The sequence below is a fragment of the Chionomys nivalis genome, chromosome 4, assembly GCF_950005125.1.
Source record: "Chionomys nivalis chromosome 4, mChiNiv1.1, whole genome shotgun sequence".
Taxonomy (NCBI): domain Eukaryota; kingdom Metazoa; phylum Chordata; class Mammalia; order Rodentia; family Cricetidae; genus Chionomys; species Chionomys nivalis.
Genome location: NC_080089.1, coordinates 96,009,666 through 96,026,537, shown reverse-complemented (window position 1 = coordinate 96,026,537; position 16,872 = coordinate 96,009,666). Strand labels below are relative to the sequence as shown.

General features: G+C 45.2%; 1 protein-coding gene across 5 annotated transcripts in view; it reads left to right on the top strand.

Moving 5' to 3' along the window:
• The window catches only part of Armc8 (armadillo repeat containing 8), a 96,266-nt gene that overhangs the window by 76,866 nt on the left and 2,528 nt on the right, over positions 1 to 16,872 (top strand). For 2 of the 5 annotated variants that reach the window (XM_057766276.1, XM_057766274.1), the window contains 4 exons: positions 3,868 to 3,963; positions 8,084 to 8,156; positions 9,584 to 9,677; positions 13,439 to 16,634. In XM_057766276.1, the coding sequence (XP_057622259.1) occupies positions 3,868 to 3,963; positions 8,084 to 8,156; positions 9,584 to 9,677; positions 13,439 to 13,472 (297 nt within the window). In that variant the 3' untranslated portion in view covers positions 13,473 to 16,634. Of the gene's footprint in view, positions 1 to 3,867; positions 3,964 to 8,083; positions 8,157 to 9,583; positions 9,678 to 13,438; positions 16,635 to 16,872 lie in introns of those variants that run through there. The other 3 variants (XM_057766275.1, XM_057766273.1, XR_009056964.1) reach the window with 2 other exon arrangements.

Below are 16,872 nucleotides of genomic sequence, written 5' to 3'. Positions count from 1 at the left end.
AGGAGCGGCATGGTGTCTGCCTCACTTCCTCTTCCTCCCAGCATTCTGTTCTGTTTACTCCACCCACCTATGTTCTAACCTATCAGGACAAGCAGTTTCTTTAGTAATTAACCAATGACCTTCCCACATCACAGTTCCTCATCTATCTTACTGAATTCTTCTTTATATTCTTTCTATAATTCTTCTTTATATTCTTTCTATAATTCTTTATATTCTTTAGTAGGTAAGAGAGGGGCAGTTCTTTCAAGGCAAGGCTTAACATGTTTGCATTTCTTCCTTTCCCTGAGAATATTTAAAATTCTCATTCCTAGTCCCTCACTTCCATTATTTCCTACTAGGCTGCTCTGGCCCGCTCTGTACTGAGCCTTTCTGGGGAGAAATGGGGAAACAAGAACACAAGAGAACCAATCTATGGTTCTTCTGTATTCTTCCCTTTTCCCTTCTCCCACCACCTCCCTATGCATTGCTTGACCTTGCTCTTGGCATTTTGGCTTTGTCTTCTTTAGGGAGGGATTAACTCACTAGCACTAAGGAGTATTACCTTGTAGGGCTTGTAAAATCATTCTGTAATCAACACAAAGGAAAAGCTGAAGTGGAAGGAAGGAATGTGTTTCACAACTGATTTCAGCGTGCCTGCATCTATGAGTGCGGTGTGACAGATCCGGACGGGAAGACTCGAGTAGTAGAAGAGAAAAGAAGCCGGGTGGCGGTGGGGCACGCCTTTAATCCCAGTACTCAGGCGGATCTCTGTTAGTTCAAGGCCAAACTGATCGATAGAACAGTTCTAGGACAGCTTGGACTATTAAACAGGGAAACCCTGTCTCGAAAAGCCAAAAAAAAAAAAAAAAGTAAGTAAATGAGAGAGAGAAAAGAAAGGATTGGACACTCATTTTTTATATGCAATAACACTGTCCTGTTGGTTGAACTGAGACCAGAATATGGGTAGAACAACTATTGCTCCTATGGTTCCAAACTTGAATCCCTTGAAGCCAGTTGTTAACAACCTGTTTCCTAATTTATTACCCCTGTGAGTTAAACTAAAAAGAGTACAGATCCAAGCTGCCTCTAATCTTAACACTTGGAAGGTTGAGGCAGGAATATGGCTGCAAGGTTGAGGTCAGCCTTGGATATCTCTCTCCTCTCTGCATATGAAACACAAACACATGCACACGTATCAGTGAGGCCTGTGAGACTGTGGGTAAAGGTGTTTGCCTCGCAGATCCGACAGTCTGAGTTTGATCTCCAGAATCCACATAAAGGCAGAAGGGGAGAACTGACCGCACACAGCTGTCCTCTGGCATTCACACACTAGTCATTTTTTTATAAGAAGGAAAGATGTTTTTAAGTACAAGTCCATCATTACTGATCTTCGTAGGATACTATGTGATAGTTTGTCCCATACCAGCACATCTTCCACAAGCCATCACTCTACACTTGATGATCCGGATTATACAAGTTGTATCTTGTGTCTCTTATGTCCCAGAGGCAGCCTTTGGTTCATACCTCAGATCTCACTCCCTAGTAATCTAGTCACAGACATGTGTTAAGCAGAGTGAAATAAAGCCACAGGCCGGTTCCTTAGGGCATTTGAGGTCTTGGACCTGAGTAAGAAAGTAGTTTCTTCCTTGTCTTGGTTCACCTAAGTCTACAGTAGAAAGGTGTAGACTGGAGGAAGTTGTGTCTGTGCTCCATCCTCAGCTCTCATACCTGACTTTGATTCTTGGGCTTCAGGTTCATGTCGCTTCCTCCCAGAAGCTGCCCCTGCCTGCATTATACCCAACAACCTTTGTTTTCTTGGTTCCTTTTGCTTCCGTGAAATATAGTTGTTTATGTAACAGTGTCAAAGTCGGAGTGTGTGTGCCTTATTCCGACCTCACCTGGATGCCCTGCAGAGGACGGACCCATGGTGGGTTCCACCTGGCATTGTCTTGATTTTCCTGCCAAAGTCCTTTACCTTAGTACTGATGGCAGAAGTGGAGCATCTGGTAGGAACAGTCTCTTCTACTGGATAGAAGCTCAAGTTGCCAGTGCCCTGTCAAGATACACTGTCCCACTGGCTGGCATAGGCTCCCTCCAGTCTCCTCATCAGGCCAGCTTGGACCAAGCTTGGAAGCAAGTTACAGTGAGAGGCCTAAGGAAGGGAGGGAAGTTGCAGCTCCTAGGAAACTTCCAGCAAAGAGGCTGCATCACTGAATAAGATGGGGCCAGTCACAGGAGTTTCTCTTGGAAATGAGTTTTAAAATTTGTTGTTTTAGTAGCAGGAGTTCAATGGTGCCAGGATTTAACCAGGTTCTTTTTTTTTTTTTTTAATTATTTATTTATTATTACACAATGTTCGGTCTGCATGCCAGAAGAGGGAGCCAGATCAAATTACAGATGGTTGTGAGCCACCATGTGGTTGCTGGGAATTGAACTCAGGACCTCTGGAAGAGCAGCCAGTGCTCTTAACCTCTGAGCCGTCTCTCCAGCCAGGTTCTTCGTATGCTAGTCAACCTCTAATTTACACTCCTCCTACCCAGGAACCACTTTTTAAAAAAAATATATAACGTAATTCTTTATTGATTCTTTGGGTCTTCACATCATGCTCCCCCAGTCTCACTCACCTCCCAGTCCCTCCATATCCCCACTTCCCGTGCAGTATCCCCCACACAAGAAACTCCTCCAACTCTAAAAAATAAATTGAAAACAAAACAAGTGACATAACCCACCTTGCGCCTCCGTCTTTCCAACACCACTTCATTCATCCTACTAGCTTTGGGTGTCGCCGTGTGACACACCGTATACCCTTTTTGCAATCAGCCCCGCCCACAAAGTGTTGGTTGCAGTGAGGTGGTGGTCTGGTAAAGGCCTCTGTCACACCGTCATCACTGAGCACTCACCCAAACTCCTCTCGGATGTCCTGTCATCTCCCTGAGTCAGGGGTCCTGTGGTTATCATTCTGCAGGACCAGTCCCTCTACACACTCCGGAGGGCATCGATGTGGTCTGGCCACTGGGGCTGCCCTTAGGTAAGATGTAGAACCAGCTCTCCTAGGCCCGTGCCATCAGATCCAGGCCAGCATGACCGTTGGATTTCAACATGCATGGTTTCTATGACCCCCTGTGGCAACATGGGTCATGAACTTCACAGACCCCAGCTGCAGTAAGAACATGGACCCAGACATGGCCAGCAGCTTGGGCCCGGACATCACTATCAGTGGCAGCATAAGCCACCTAGATCAGTATGACTCTGCAGCAGCAAGGCCCTCAGATACCAACATGGTCTCAGATGTCTGTTTAGACCCCTGGCATCCTCACAGCTCTCAGTGGTAATGGTAGCCACAGATATCAGCTCAGATCCTAGCTGTTGCTGGGCCATGGACAGGAAGCACATTTTTAAGAAAAGATAACTTTAATGTGGTGATGCAGCAGCCTTTACATAACTATGGCTGAAAGCCCAGTAAGAAATCACCAAAGTGTTGGAATCCTTGTTTGTGTGACATAGGTTTTCTCTTGGGCATGGTTACTGTGGTTGACAGCAATGACAGGAGATGAGAATCAAAGCGTTCATGATAGAACCCATGAGAAGCTGTGCGCCTTCAGATGAGAGATCCCCGTGATCTTCTGGAATCTTTATTTTTAAATTTTATTTTATGTGTATGTTTTACCTGAATCTGTGTTTGCACACTGTGTGTGTACCTGGTGCCCACAGAAAGAAGAGGGCATTGGATCCCCTGGAACTGGAGTTATGGGTGGTTGTGAGCTATCATGTGGATGCTGGGAACCAGACTTGGTTTCTCTGCAGAAGCACCATTTGTTCTTAACTACTAAGCATCTCTCTAGTTCCCTGAGGGAGCTTTCTTGATCCCCGTTCTTTATTCTTTTCCAGACACTGTGCATCCTAGCCAACATAGCAGATGGGACAACGGCAAAAGAACTTATCATGACCAACGATGACATCCTACAGAAAATCAAATATTATATGGTAAGCCTTAGTCTTCCTGGCTACAGAATTAGAAGACAAGGGCTCTAGCATTGTAGCTGAAAACAAACTGTAGAAAAATGCTCACTACTCTAACAGAGTCAGAGAGTTTTATCCCAAAATAGAAAAAGCAAGCCCAGCTTCTAAAAATGTGTTGTGGGCACTGTTAGTACTACCACCCAGCTCCCACCCTGGTTGTCTGCCCACCACCTCCCTCTAACTGAAGACTTGAGCTCCTGGTTCTCAGTCCTGTCTCCCTCAGGTCTCTCAATCTCATGGTGGGTGAGTCCTCTAGACAGCTGGTATCTTACTTCTATGCTTACTTTTTTGTTTGTTTGTTTGTTTTTTTGAGACAGGGTTTCTCTGTAGCTTTGGAGCCTTTCCTGGAACTAGCTCTTGTAGACCAGGCTGGCCTCAAACTCACAGAGATCTGCCTGCCTCTGCCTCCCAAGTGCTGGGATTAAAGGCGTGTGCCACCACCGCCCAGCGACATGTTTACTTTTAAACATGCCTTGCCACCTACTGCTATGTCATGTGGTCATCATGGGACACTGTCAGTTTAGCACCAAACAGCGCCTCCATCTTCTTTGATTTTGTCCATTTTCACCATAGCATTCCAACCATGAGGGACATCTCCCCCATCCTTCCTCCAGCAAAGCTGTCTTCTCTTTGCTGTGCATTTCATAGTTAATAATTGCAGAAACGAGCTGGGGGAAATTCATGTTTACAAATCATCTTGTGCCCTTCATGGATTTCCTAGTAAGCTGTGCCTCCCTTTTCCCCAGAATAGGTTCATACTTTTGCTTGATCTTTTAAACTTAACTCTCCAGTCCCTATTGCTTCCTGTCGCCTTATTCTTTATTGTACAGAAGATGAGATCCGCCGGGCATTGGTGGCGCACGCCTTTAATCCCAGTACTTGGGAGACAGAGGCAGGCAGATCTCTGTGAGTTCGAGGCCAGCCTGGTCTACAAAGGAAGTTCCAGGACAGGCTCCAAAGCTACAGAGAAACCCTGTCTCGAAAAAAACAAAAAACAAACAAAAAAGAAGATGAGATCCACATGCCCTGATGCTCCCAGCTCCTTTGAGTCAAATTCTGGTACATACTGTGTGGCCTGACTCACGGTGTCCCTGATTCATTTTGTCCTCCTCCTGTTGTTCACTACATGGCTGTCCTCTAGCTCCTAAATGAAATCACATTCCTTCCTACCTCAGGTCCTTTGTCTGTTCTGACTTGTCCACCTGGGACACTTCTCTACCCACCTCCTCACCCTTCAGATCTGAGCTGAACTGATACTTCATCTTGGGGCCCCTCTTGTGCAAGTGTTGTAGCATTGTTTTCTTCAGAGCAGCTCATTCCATTAGTGATACAGCTCTGGGTATCTACTGTCTCTGTCAGAGTGAGGATTGAGTTGTTATGTGCACGCTTTTATATCTGCACCTCCACAGCACCTGGCCCAATACCTACTCAGTAGTTGTTGATTAAAAACCTATTCTTAAACTGGTAAATCCCTTGTCTTTCAATTACCACATAGTGTCTTGTGTTTTGAAAGTTCCCTTAGTGGTAGACCATCACCAATGCACATGCCTTGGGCACATTCTGCAGCACTGGAAGGATGGAGCCTAACTTCACCATCTTTGTACACCAGTGTCCCTACTGCTATTCAAAACCCCCCTTTTCTAAAAGCATCTCTGCATATTCTCACTCCTTTCTTGCCTCCGCATTGACTCTAACCTACTTAATCCGGCTTCATCCTCATCACTCAACTGCAGCGATTCCAGTGAAGGTCACCATGACCTCTGCGATGCCCAATCTGAGAGTTCTTTTCCTTCCTTGTGCTCTCTACTGAGAGCTGACATGAACACAGCCAGCTGTTTCCTCCTGGAAACATCTCCTCCTCTTGGCTTCCCTGACACCATACCCCAGACGGTCCCCTCTCCTGTCTGCTCTCCTGCCGCTGCTTGTCCCTAGCTTTGGTTGCACAGTAGAGAGCCCCCTAAAGAGCTTCACAGCTCCTTGCCCTCCCAAGATTCTCATCTAATAAAAAAGTCAGGGATATGTCTTAGTTACCCAGATTTTTAAGTGATTCCTAGATATGAATGGAGGAAAGCCACTAGCCTAACAGACTCTCATCTCTTCCGTTGTTTTTCTTTTCATCTCTGAGTCATTTTTAAAGGTGTTTCCAAAGCCTGATATATCCAAGTCCCTTCAGGACTCTGGGCTTGGTACCCTCCTGCCCTACTCAACATCTTCTTTTGTGCTGTCCGACAGCCTTTTGGACTGTTTATAAGTCGGTCTCTCCTAAACTTAACGTGTCTCCCCCCTCTGCCATCTCCTGCAGTGCTCAAATCAGATGCTACTTTGATTTCTCCATCCCTGTCCATACGGTTGTCTAGATTAGCATGTCCTGTGAACCCTTTCTCAAAACCAGTTTTGAATTGCTGCTGCCTCTACTGGTGTCCATGCGCTTGCCTCTTCTGTTTGATTGCCTTCATGATAGAGGTAGCCTTAGAACTATACTCCAATTTCCCCAACCAAAGTGATGCTCTAAAAATGTAAGTCTAATCTTGTCTCTTGTAAATCTTCAGGGACTTCCTCTAGATTCAGAATGGAACCCGCAGTCCCTACTCTAGCCTACAAGAGCCTACAAACTCTTTGAATGTGCACCCATCAGATCCCCTCAAGAAGTTTTCTGTTTGGAGCTATAGCCCTGTGATTTTATTTATTTATTTATTTATTTATTTATTTATTTATTTATTTATTTTTTGGTTTTTCGAGACAGGGTTTCTCTGTGGTTTTGGAGCCTGTCCTGGAACTAGCTCTTGTAGACCAGGCTGGTCTCGAACTCACAGAGATCCGCCTGCCTCTGCCTCCCAAGTGCTGGGATTAAAGGCGTGCGCCACCACCGCCTGGCCCTGTGATTTTTTTATACATCTAGCTCCTTCCTTCTCTTTAACTCTCTGTTTGAATGTTGCCCCTTTAGAAGAGATTGTCTGTGTATATTCACCTAAGCTAAGTTGATAGCACTCCACCTTCCCTTATTATTGAATGAGTGCCAAATTAATTCCTTAGTAGTAAATGCTGTAAATCCATTTCTTCAGTTTACTTACTGTTAGCTAGAGGCTGGAAGCGGGTGACAAGTTTATTCTCTTCTGGCTTAATGAGCCCACATTGAGAATCACTGAGTATGTCTTTAAACCCGCTGACAGGCAAAAGAAGAACCACCAAAATTTCTGGTGAAGGAAACCGTGCCTAGTTCTTTGGGTTTTTTTGTTTGTTTGTTTTTGTTTTTGTTTTGGTAAATCTGTAGTCCTGCCTGCGCCTGCAGTGAAGTCCACCTTAGCCTTCCAGAAATCCTTAAGCATACCATGCAGTTGGTGTTCAGATGTACATTAATTACTTAAGGCCCTTGTTTGTTTGTTTGTTTTTTGATTTTTGAGATAGGTTTTCTCTGTATAACCTTGGCTGTCCTGGAACTCACTTTGTAGACCAGTCTATTCTCAAACTCAGAGATCTGCCTGCCTCTGCCTTCCAAGTGCTGGGATTAAAGAGAATAAACTATAAAGTGTGCATAAATCTGATTGTTCATGAACCTCCTCACCACAGCTTCCTTTCCTATCCCAGAGGAATTTAACTGGACTACTTGAGCAGGATAGTAGCTGAAGAACTAATATGAAGTCTACATCAGTTCATCACTGCAGTGACTGAGAGAATGGGCTGTCTGAGAGCATAGACATGTTAGGTGCCCAGGTCCTTGCTGCCAGTAACTTAAGAGAGAGAGCACAGGCAAGTTGACGCATAGAGCTGTTAGGTACCTTTGTTTCTGGGCACATGCTTCAAAGCACAAACTTCTCACCCGTAGCCTCAGCTGTTTCGTTTGACCACTGGATGATTTTTAAATTTTCATCTTTTGGCAAGGGTTGCACTCTTCAGTTGGTGAGATTTCCCACCACTTCCTATGCTTTTAGCCTGACCTTTACCCTCTTTAATGTTAACTTTATAGCTCCTCAGGTTTGTGGCCTGTGACTCAGAACTGTGGGCTCTTGGAATTACCTATCACGAGAAAAATGATGTGCTGTGAAATTACCCCATCTTGATTTTTATTCCTTTTCTACATCACTAGGGTCACTCACATGTCAAACTGCAGCTTGCCGCTATGTTTTGTATATCAAACCTCATATGGAATGAAGAGGAAGGTAAGATATTGGTGAGGTTTGTCCCAAAGAAAATTTTGGAAGGAAATGTTTACACAGGGAAAGCAGAAACCCCACACACTTGACCTAGCTGGTTCCTAATATCACAGAAACAGCTTGCTGTGAGAATCAATAGTATTAACCTAAGATGTGGCCCCACCCCCACACTTCAAGCTATCCTGGTACTAGATTATAGGGGTAAGTATGAGAAGGAAGCACTAGTCCCTACCTTTGAGAGAACTGGTGAAGAGGGCACTGAGTTGCCTTAGAAGAAGATGAGAGGGAAGATGATCCCATGTTGGGCCTTTCATTCTGTGCTGAGGATGCACATGTAGAGACTATTCAGATAACATAATGTCCCTGAGGGCCATGGCGAGGCGGTGCAGGGACCTTCTTGATGATGAACCTTCTTGAGTGAAAGGTTTTCACCTAAGCTCCATAATCCATTTTTGCACCAAGCCAGTTTAAATCAGAAGCAGGCTCTAGGAATGGATGGTTCTTCGTGCTTCCTGGGTTTCTCTTTATGTAACCAAGGCAGGAGTCAGACTGCAGAGAGCACCTCAGCTCCAGGTTGGCTGCATTAAAGTCAGCTGGGAAAGCCTATGAGTACGGTTTCTGGAACCTGGCCCTAGAGAGTCTGGGTCACTGGGTGTAGAGAGGGTGGTGCATGAACAAGTCACTAGGCTGTTTAGTGGGGAAGAAGCTCCAGGGAGCTTCATGTACTTTGCATTCAGAACAAGGAAGCAAAGCCAGATTTAACCCACAGGCCTTGATACTAAGAGATGTATGTGACCCAGGACACCAAAGCCAGGCTTCAGGCTAGTGGTAGTCTAATTGGAAGTCAGAGCAGTATGAGATTAGAAATGTCATGTGCGCTATCACAGAGGCAGCAAGGAGTGGAAAAGGAGGACCAAGGCATGCTAGAGACTGTTGGCTTGTCCTTAAAAGCTGCTTCCTAGTGGCACAGGGTCTTGTGCAAGGGGAAGAATGTCACTGACTCCGAGTCCATGCAAGAATTAACTTATCAGGCTGGAGAGATGGCTCAGAGGTTAAGAGCACTGGCTGCTCTTCCAGAGGTCCTGAGTTCAGTTCCTGGCAACCACATGGTGGCTCACAGCCATCTATAATGAGATCTGGTGCTCTCTTCTGGGGTGTGTGCAGGCATGCAGGCTAAATAAATAAATCTTTTTTTTTTTTAAAAAAAAAAAAAAGAATTAACTTATCAGCAGAATCCAGGGTGGAGTTGATGGAAGTGGGGTTCAGGAGGCAGAGAAGCCAGGTAGGAGGCTGTGAGAAAGTTCTGGCGTGAAGGACTCCAGCTCCCTGGGGGAGGCAGAGAACAGAAGGGTTGGAGTGAGTGGCTGTGGTGAAGCTGGAGGAGAGCGGTGGCCTGCACCACGTCCAGTAACCTAGTAGTTTCAATCTTTTAGGTTCCCAGGAGCGCCAGGATAAATTACGAGACATGGGCATTGTAGATATTCTACACAAACTGAGTCAGTCGCCAGACTCAAACCTTTGTGACAAGTGAGTATTGACATAAAGGGCCTTGCTTTGGGCCCCCCTCAGTTCTGTTGTGAAAGGCTTGAGCTGTTTTAGTAACCCAGTCAGCCAGCCTTTTGATGTTTTGGGTTGTTTGTATTTCATTTTTAACTGTGAACTAGCAGTGACATTTGATTTTTTTACATTTATTTATATACATACTATGGTTGTGTATGCGGGTGTGCCATGGCACATATGTGGCAGTCAGAGGACAACTTGTTTGGGTCTCTTCTTCCATCATGTGGGTGTAGAGATGGTGGTCAAACGCCCGTCGTCATGCTTAACAGCAAGCACCTTTATCCAGCGGAGACAGTTGAGACGTAAACACTCATCTTATTCAGCATGAACATGAGTTTGAGCCATCTTAGTGGTTATCTGAAGAGGGTCCAGTGGTGACTCCCTACATTCCCTTGACTATTACAGTAGAAATGCATGTGGCTTCTTTAGGGAAGTACAGAGACTAACAGTGAAACACTCATTGGCTCATAGCTTCACTGAGCTCTGCCTTATGCCATTGCAACAGGGGCCTCAGTCTCAAGGAGGGGTAAGAGAAATAGAAATCCAGCCAACTAAGAGATGCTTTTCCTGTTCCTGTCCCCGCCACCCACCAAAAGATGCTTTTCCTATACTCCCTTATAACAGCCTCACTTGTGAGAGTGAACAGCTAGGATCATCTGTTCTTACTCTCTACATGTTGAGATAGTTTAGAAGCCCTCATGCTTTCTGCCTTTCACACCCATACCTATCTCGTGCCCACCCCATAATGTTGTCATTCCTTCAGGCATTACACATTCTGTCCCATATGATTTGCCACCTTAGATGTCTCCCCTTCATGTCTCCTTTGTTCAGTGTTTTCAAAAATTACCCACTCTATATTCCAGTAACTTCGCTGTTAGGTATAAATTATAAAAGGGGTGAATAACTTGAAGTCCTTGCTCATGTGCAACTTAGATCCTAGTACAAAAGCCAGATACTATGAACAAATAGATATATATCCAGTGATGGCAGGGGACATAAAAAATAAAGAACATTTCTCTCATATCGTATAGTTAGAAAAGGTGCCTGAGGATGTGGTGGCTCATCATAGGCCTGGTTGAAAAGTGCTATACACAATTTAGAGGGAGACTATTCCAGGCAGGGAGCCCAGTTAGTCAAAAGGCCATGAGGTACAGGGGAGAATTTCATATCCTGAAGGGCAGATGCACAAGAAGAGCAATAGAATCATGAAGGGGAATGATCACAGGGAGAGGGGCCAAACCCAACAGATCTCTGAGAGCCTTCCAGGCTCTTCAGGAGGCTCTGAGGAAGGACCCTGTGGTAATAAGGACTTCAGCTTTTAGAGAGCCTTGAGGGAAGGAGACAAGAGCAAGTCTGCAGGACATGAAGTCTTAGAACAAGAGCAAAGGAAGGTGTCTAGGTTTGACCCTGAACAACGAAGTAGAGGGCACCAAGATGACATGGATTTGGGGAATTAGGTGGATAGACAGAGGAATTCCGTAGATGGAGGGAATTGAATTCCTGCCTGGATATGCCAACTGTAGGGTGCATGTTTGATATCCAAGGACTCAGGGAAATGTGACTGGTGTAGATTTGAATGGTGTTCAGATGGAGCTGGAGAAAGTCATTGAAGGAGAGAGTTAAGAACGAGATGGAAGGGAAGTGCTAAGAACTGAGATCCAAGACCTGTCACCAGTTATGGCAGGTGAGAAGATTCCACCAGAGAGCAGAAGGAACAACGAGTAGGGTAGGCAGATAGGCAAACAAAGAGGAGACATGCCCAGTGACAGTTATTCTTCCAAACTCCCTCAGCGACCATGCCAGCACCTTCTCTGCTCCCATAGTACCTGTAGAACATTCATGCTGTCTTAGTTATTTTGTCTAGTGATTCTAAACTCCCAAAGCATACAGAGGAGACTGGGCTTCTGCCTCCCTGAAGCTTATTGTCCTGTAAATTAGATAAGTCTGAGTAATTTGTAGCCCCAGGTGCCAATCAGATGAGCAGAGAACCAAATGTAAGTGAGGTCAGCTGCAGGTTGGAATCTCTACCTTCCCTCCGTGACTGCTGGCTCTCACTGAGAGCCGGGCTGCTAATTGGGAGTTTTGCTCAGATTTGCTTGGAAGAAAAAACCTACTTAAAATTGTCTTTGGGGGATCTCAAGTTCAAAAACAGACTTGATGAACATGAACTGGGATAGGTGTGGGTTCTGGCCTGTATTGCTTTAGGCCAGTCTGGTGCTGTGTCTCCAAATTTGTGTGGCATATGTTTTGGGTTTCCACGTTGTACACGCAAACCCCTTTTAAAAAGAAAAGGTAGCTATCTGGGGCTGGGGTGCTCACCTGTGACCTCAGCACCCAGGAAGCTGAGAAGAGGACCGTGAATTTGAGATCAGCCTTGCTGCAGTGCAAGCTGATTTATGTGGCAAGAACCTGCCTTTGGGAAGAAAAAAGGAGTGAGCTACTCAGCCTGTCTGTCCTGAAAGACTCCTTAGATAACAGGAAGTCTAAACACAATGAGCACACTCTCTGGAGCCCCCTAGGAATCAAACAGCCTACTAGGTCTAGAAAGATCTGACAGTTGAAGCAGCAGGTTCCCTTGTCATTTTGGTGAGAGATCAGTGTCTCACCCTGTAGCGCAGGCTGCCCTGGAACTCATGATCCTTCTCCTGCTCATGTCTCTAGTGCTGTTACAGATACACACCACCACATGGGCTGAATTAATAGTTTTATAGACTCTGTGTACAGGATGACCTGGCACATTAAAGTCTGTCAACTAAACAAGGTAATTCTTGAACTTTGCATGTAATCTCAGCACTGGGGGTGGGGGGCATGCACAGGAGGATCATTGCCAGTTCAAGGCCAGAACAGGCTACATAGTGAGTTCTAGGCCAACTAAGACTCCAGAGACAGTGACTTTGTGTCAAACACACATGGAAAAACAAACAAAAACTGTCGGGCAATGCTGGCGCATGCCTTTAATCCCAGCATTCAGGAGGTAGAGGCAGGCGGATCTCTGTGAGTTCGAGGCCAGCGTGGTCTACAAGAGCTAGTTCCAGGATAGATAGGACTGTTACACAGAGATATCCTGTCTCGAAAAAAATAAAATAAAAATAAAAAACAAATTAAAAAAAAAAACTCGTAAGACTCTACCTTTGACTTTATAGTAGTAGCTGCAATTGAGTCCACTTTATCATTGTACCGCTTTGATTAGCTAATAGCAACTACCAGTTTTGGCTTTTTCTTTTAAGCTAGGCAGGGAGACCATTTCTAAAGACAGACTGCCTAACCCCACAGTTCTTTCTTCTTTGTAGTCTGCCAAACTTTAACCTTCATAGTCCTGAGGCCTTTGAACCAGGAGGCAGCTTCACCTGACAGGCTCTTGGCCCCCTTTCAGGTACCTCAGCACCTTCCCCTTTTGTCAGCTTCCCAGTGTCCTCCCTAGACCTAGGCATTGCTACATAACATGCCCACAGCAGTAAGAACAAGTCAGGATTCCAGACCATCTCAACTGTAGGAACACCGTAGAGCTGTCCAAGAGAACCCCAGGGGGATGTCTGCTGATGATAGCTGTTATCTCTGTGTAACAGCCCTAGCTATCCTGGAACTAGCTCTTGCAGACCATGCTGACCCCATAAGGTAGGTGCTCAGCTGGGCTCAGCCCAGCTCCCTCCTAACTACCATTAGTCACGAAGATACTCTCCTCAGTTCCAGTTGTGAGATGGTGGCTAACGGGAACTTTGTGATTTCAGGGCAAAGACGGCGCTGCAGCAGTACCTGGCATGACTGGGAGCCCGGGCACCTGCGAGCACCCCCACCTTTGTTTAAGGAAGTGCAGGAGCTAGCCTCATTTGACTCCTTCTATTTGCACACGTCACCTTGGACTGCAGGGAGCTGTTTTGCAAAGCAGTTTAGTAGACTTAGATCTCAAATTCATCTTGAGAACATTTTTTTGAGGTAGTAATTTCCTCAGAGGATTGTTGTGTTTTGTTTTGTTTTGTTTCTGAGCTACCTGGACTCTTTATTAGAACAATCAATCATTTTCCTTTGGACCTACAATTTTTTGCCTATGCTGCAGCCACTTTGTGAGCAAGAATGGTGTGTGTGGGTGTGTGTGTGTCTGTGTGTGTGTCTGAATGTGTGTGTGCACGTGTGTGTGTGTACATGAGAGTTTGAATGGCTGTGTGGGTGAAGGATACCTCAGATTTTTCTTTTCTTATTTTGTGTGAAAATCTCTTTTCTACAGATTTTCCAGGGTTTAAGCATTGCTTGCTGTATAAAAAAAAAAAAAAAACTTTACTGAATTATATACAGTTTGAATGAAATGTTATTTTAAAAGCAAAACAATTGTTTTAGTGTTCCATAAAAGTTATGTTGAATTTTGGTCAGATGAATATTTGTAAGTAAAAAAATATATGCATTTCTGAACCTCAACTTACATAGATTTTCTTTATAAAAACAAACAAAAAAAGAAAAAAAGACAAAGACAAAGTTGGCTACAGTTCGCCTGAATAACAGGCGCTGTACATGGTGCTGTGCAGATAGTAAGCTAGCCTCTTACTGCCGTTAATATTAGCAGGTACAGTTTTTTGTTGTTCTTGTTTTGTTTTTTTTTTTCAGCCTAATTTGATAAGCTCTCAGGCTTCCAAGTCAGAAGGACAGTGGAATGGAGAAGTGAGGCAACAGAGCCACTAGGGTCTTTGAAATGTCAAAGGGAGATAGAACTACTGATAGTGGAAGCCTAGGGAGGACCAGGTGGGCTGCCTTTGACAGGTGGGGACCGAGAGCCTCCCAGCTCCCCTAAATCCTGTCTTTAGTGTAGCAGTATCTGGCAGGGTTTAGAAACAGACCTGGAGAGCAGGTCACCCCTCCTGAAAACAAGCCAGATCACTTTGTGCTTCCTGCGGCAGCGGATTTTACTGTGAGACCAGCTTGTTCTGCAAACAATCCTAGAAAGAAACAGCAAGATAGGAGCAGCTTCCTTCTAATTCCAGAAAGCCTCTTCTTGACCATCCCAGCGAGGCCACACAGTAGCTGGGGATGCCTGGTGTGTTGTGCTCTCCTAGAATGAGATGGAAGTCTTTTCCTGAATGAAGCTAAAATACGAAACGTTGAGGGAAGGGAAGGGATTCTCCCCGGGATTACTGAAGATGACTTCTTACTTTTATTTTCATTATTTTATTATTTTTTGGCATCTGCTCTAACTTCTGGTCCCTTCAAGGTGAACTCAACAGAGGTAGAACCAGTCTTCCTTTCCTTTTATTAGAAGGAGGCCAGAGCATGGCAGACTGGTGTGAGGTCTGTGGTCCTAAGCTTGCAGTGCGTGTGTGCAACTGCCGGGGTCCACACCTTCCCATCAGCCACTCACCTGCAAGCTGCTCTGTCACCAGCCTACACCTTCCTTGGGAGACTTAAATATGGTTTATTGCAAATGAATGTTTTTAAATGTATTTAATGCAATGTTTCCTGTTCTCCATATGACCACCCGAGATGCAAACACAGAGATTTCCAAGGTTTTTGTTTTGTTTTGTCGTCCCCCCGAACATCACTGATTTGAAAGCTGTCACACAGAACTTGGGTTTTGTGCAGGTGTCTAGAGTGCTAATATGGGAAAACTAGCTCAAAGGAAACCTAGTTTACTGGAAGGAAGCCTTATGAGGGCCCGCTCATTGCTACTTCTGGTGCTGAGACTGTACCCTTGGGTAGCATTTGTAACAAATGCTACAGCGTCAGTTTTAGAAAGTACCAGTGCATACAAAGAAACCAATAGTACGTTGCTGAGACAATCTCAAACCCAAATAGCATGAAAGGGCTGAAGACGCCTTGAACTCTGTGGATAAATCTTGCCTGTGGGTATAAGCAATGGTCACATAAAAAGTGCTTTACTATAATTAACTTTTCTGATTTGAATGAAGGGAAATGTATTTATTAAAACAAAGCTGTTTGCTGCTTTATGCAGGTGCAGTGTTTGGTCAGCAAGGAAATGGGGGAAATGGGACATGGTCTTATGTCTGCACCCAAGTTCTTACTGAAGCTTCTCGCTCTAATACTGCATTCTGTTTCTCCTTTGTGCCCTGATTGTAACCCAAAATTTATAAACTAGAAAAGAATGTCCAATTTAATAAGTTGCATTTTTTTTCCTTAAGCACTTTATTCAGAACAATATGTGTTCTTCTGGTAGTGTTTGGATAATATGATTTTAACACATGCTAATAAAAGCCAAGAAAAATCCTGGCAACTTCTTAAAAGGAGTCTGTTTTCCAAATGACTGGAGCATAAGGAAATGGTAGAAGGTAATGCGGACTGGCTTTCAGAGGCTGTGAGGTGGTTTTGCATTGCAGAATGGAGAGCAATACCTCAAGCCAGTTATGGCTCTCAGAGGCACCTGCATAGTCCGAGGACTCCTTTCCCTGGCCTGCAAACCCTTTATGGGTACCCATCCCAACCTGCTGTGTCGTGTCTTCCCCTTCGCCCAAGCCTCTTACGCCATTGCCACCACCTACTGAAGTCAGACTGAGTATGACAAACGAGCAACTGCCGTCCTTCTGCAGGGACACACAGGTGTCCCTCACTTCTGTACTGTGCTGCCTTCTGAGTCTAAACCTGACCACAGCTCCCAGTTCAAGGCCTCACTGGAAATAGAAGTCCAGGGACACCTGCCCCAGAGCATGACGACAGAGAAGGAAGACACAATGAGGTTGGTGTTAAGGAAAGAGAATTTTGGTGGTGTGAATCTCTGGGGTACCCAAAGTGACCATAAGTGGAAAACCAGGTGGCCAGCCCCCCTTTTCATTACTTCCTTAGGGAAAATGAGCAAAGCCCGAGAAAGGGGACATTGCCACTCTAGGTCTTGGTGGAGACCCAGCAGGAGGGGTCCCAACGCCTTCTAAGCGGGGTAGGTCTGTCTTCTCTGACCCCTGAGCAGAGGCTCATTCATTTACCCCATGAGTCAAGTTTTTCTTCAGGACCTCTCCTGAAGGAGAGCTGAGAACTGTAAGGACCGAGGACGGCAGAGCCATCCACTGTCTCTGCCGCGCCAGGCGTCTGCTTCTGGTGTTGCCAGGCTACGTGGCTCTTGCTGAGAGCAGGCTACAGCCAGCACTTAAGAGTGGACCCACCCCTCTGACTCCACATATCAAGCACTTGAACAGAGGACCTGAGAGATCCAAAAGCCCTAACAGCCATA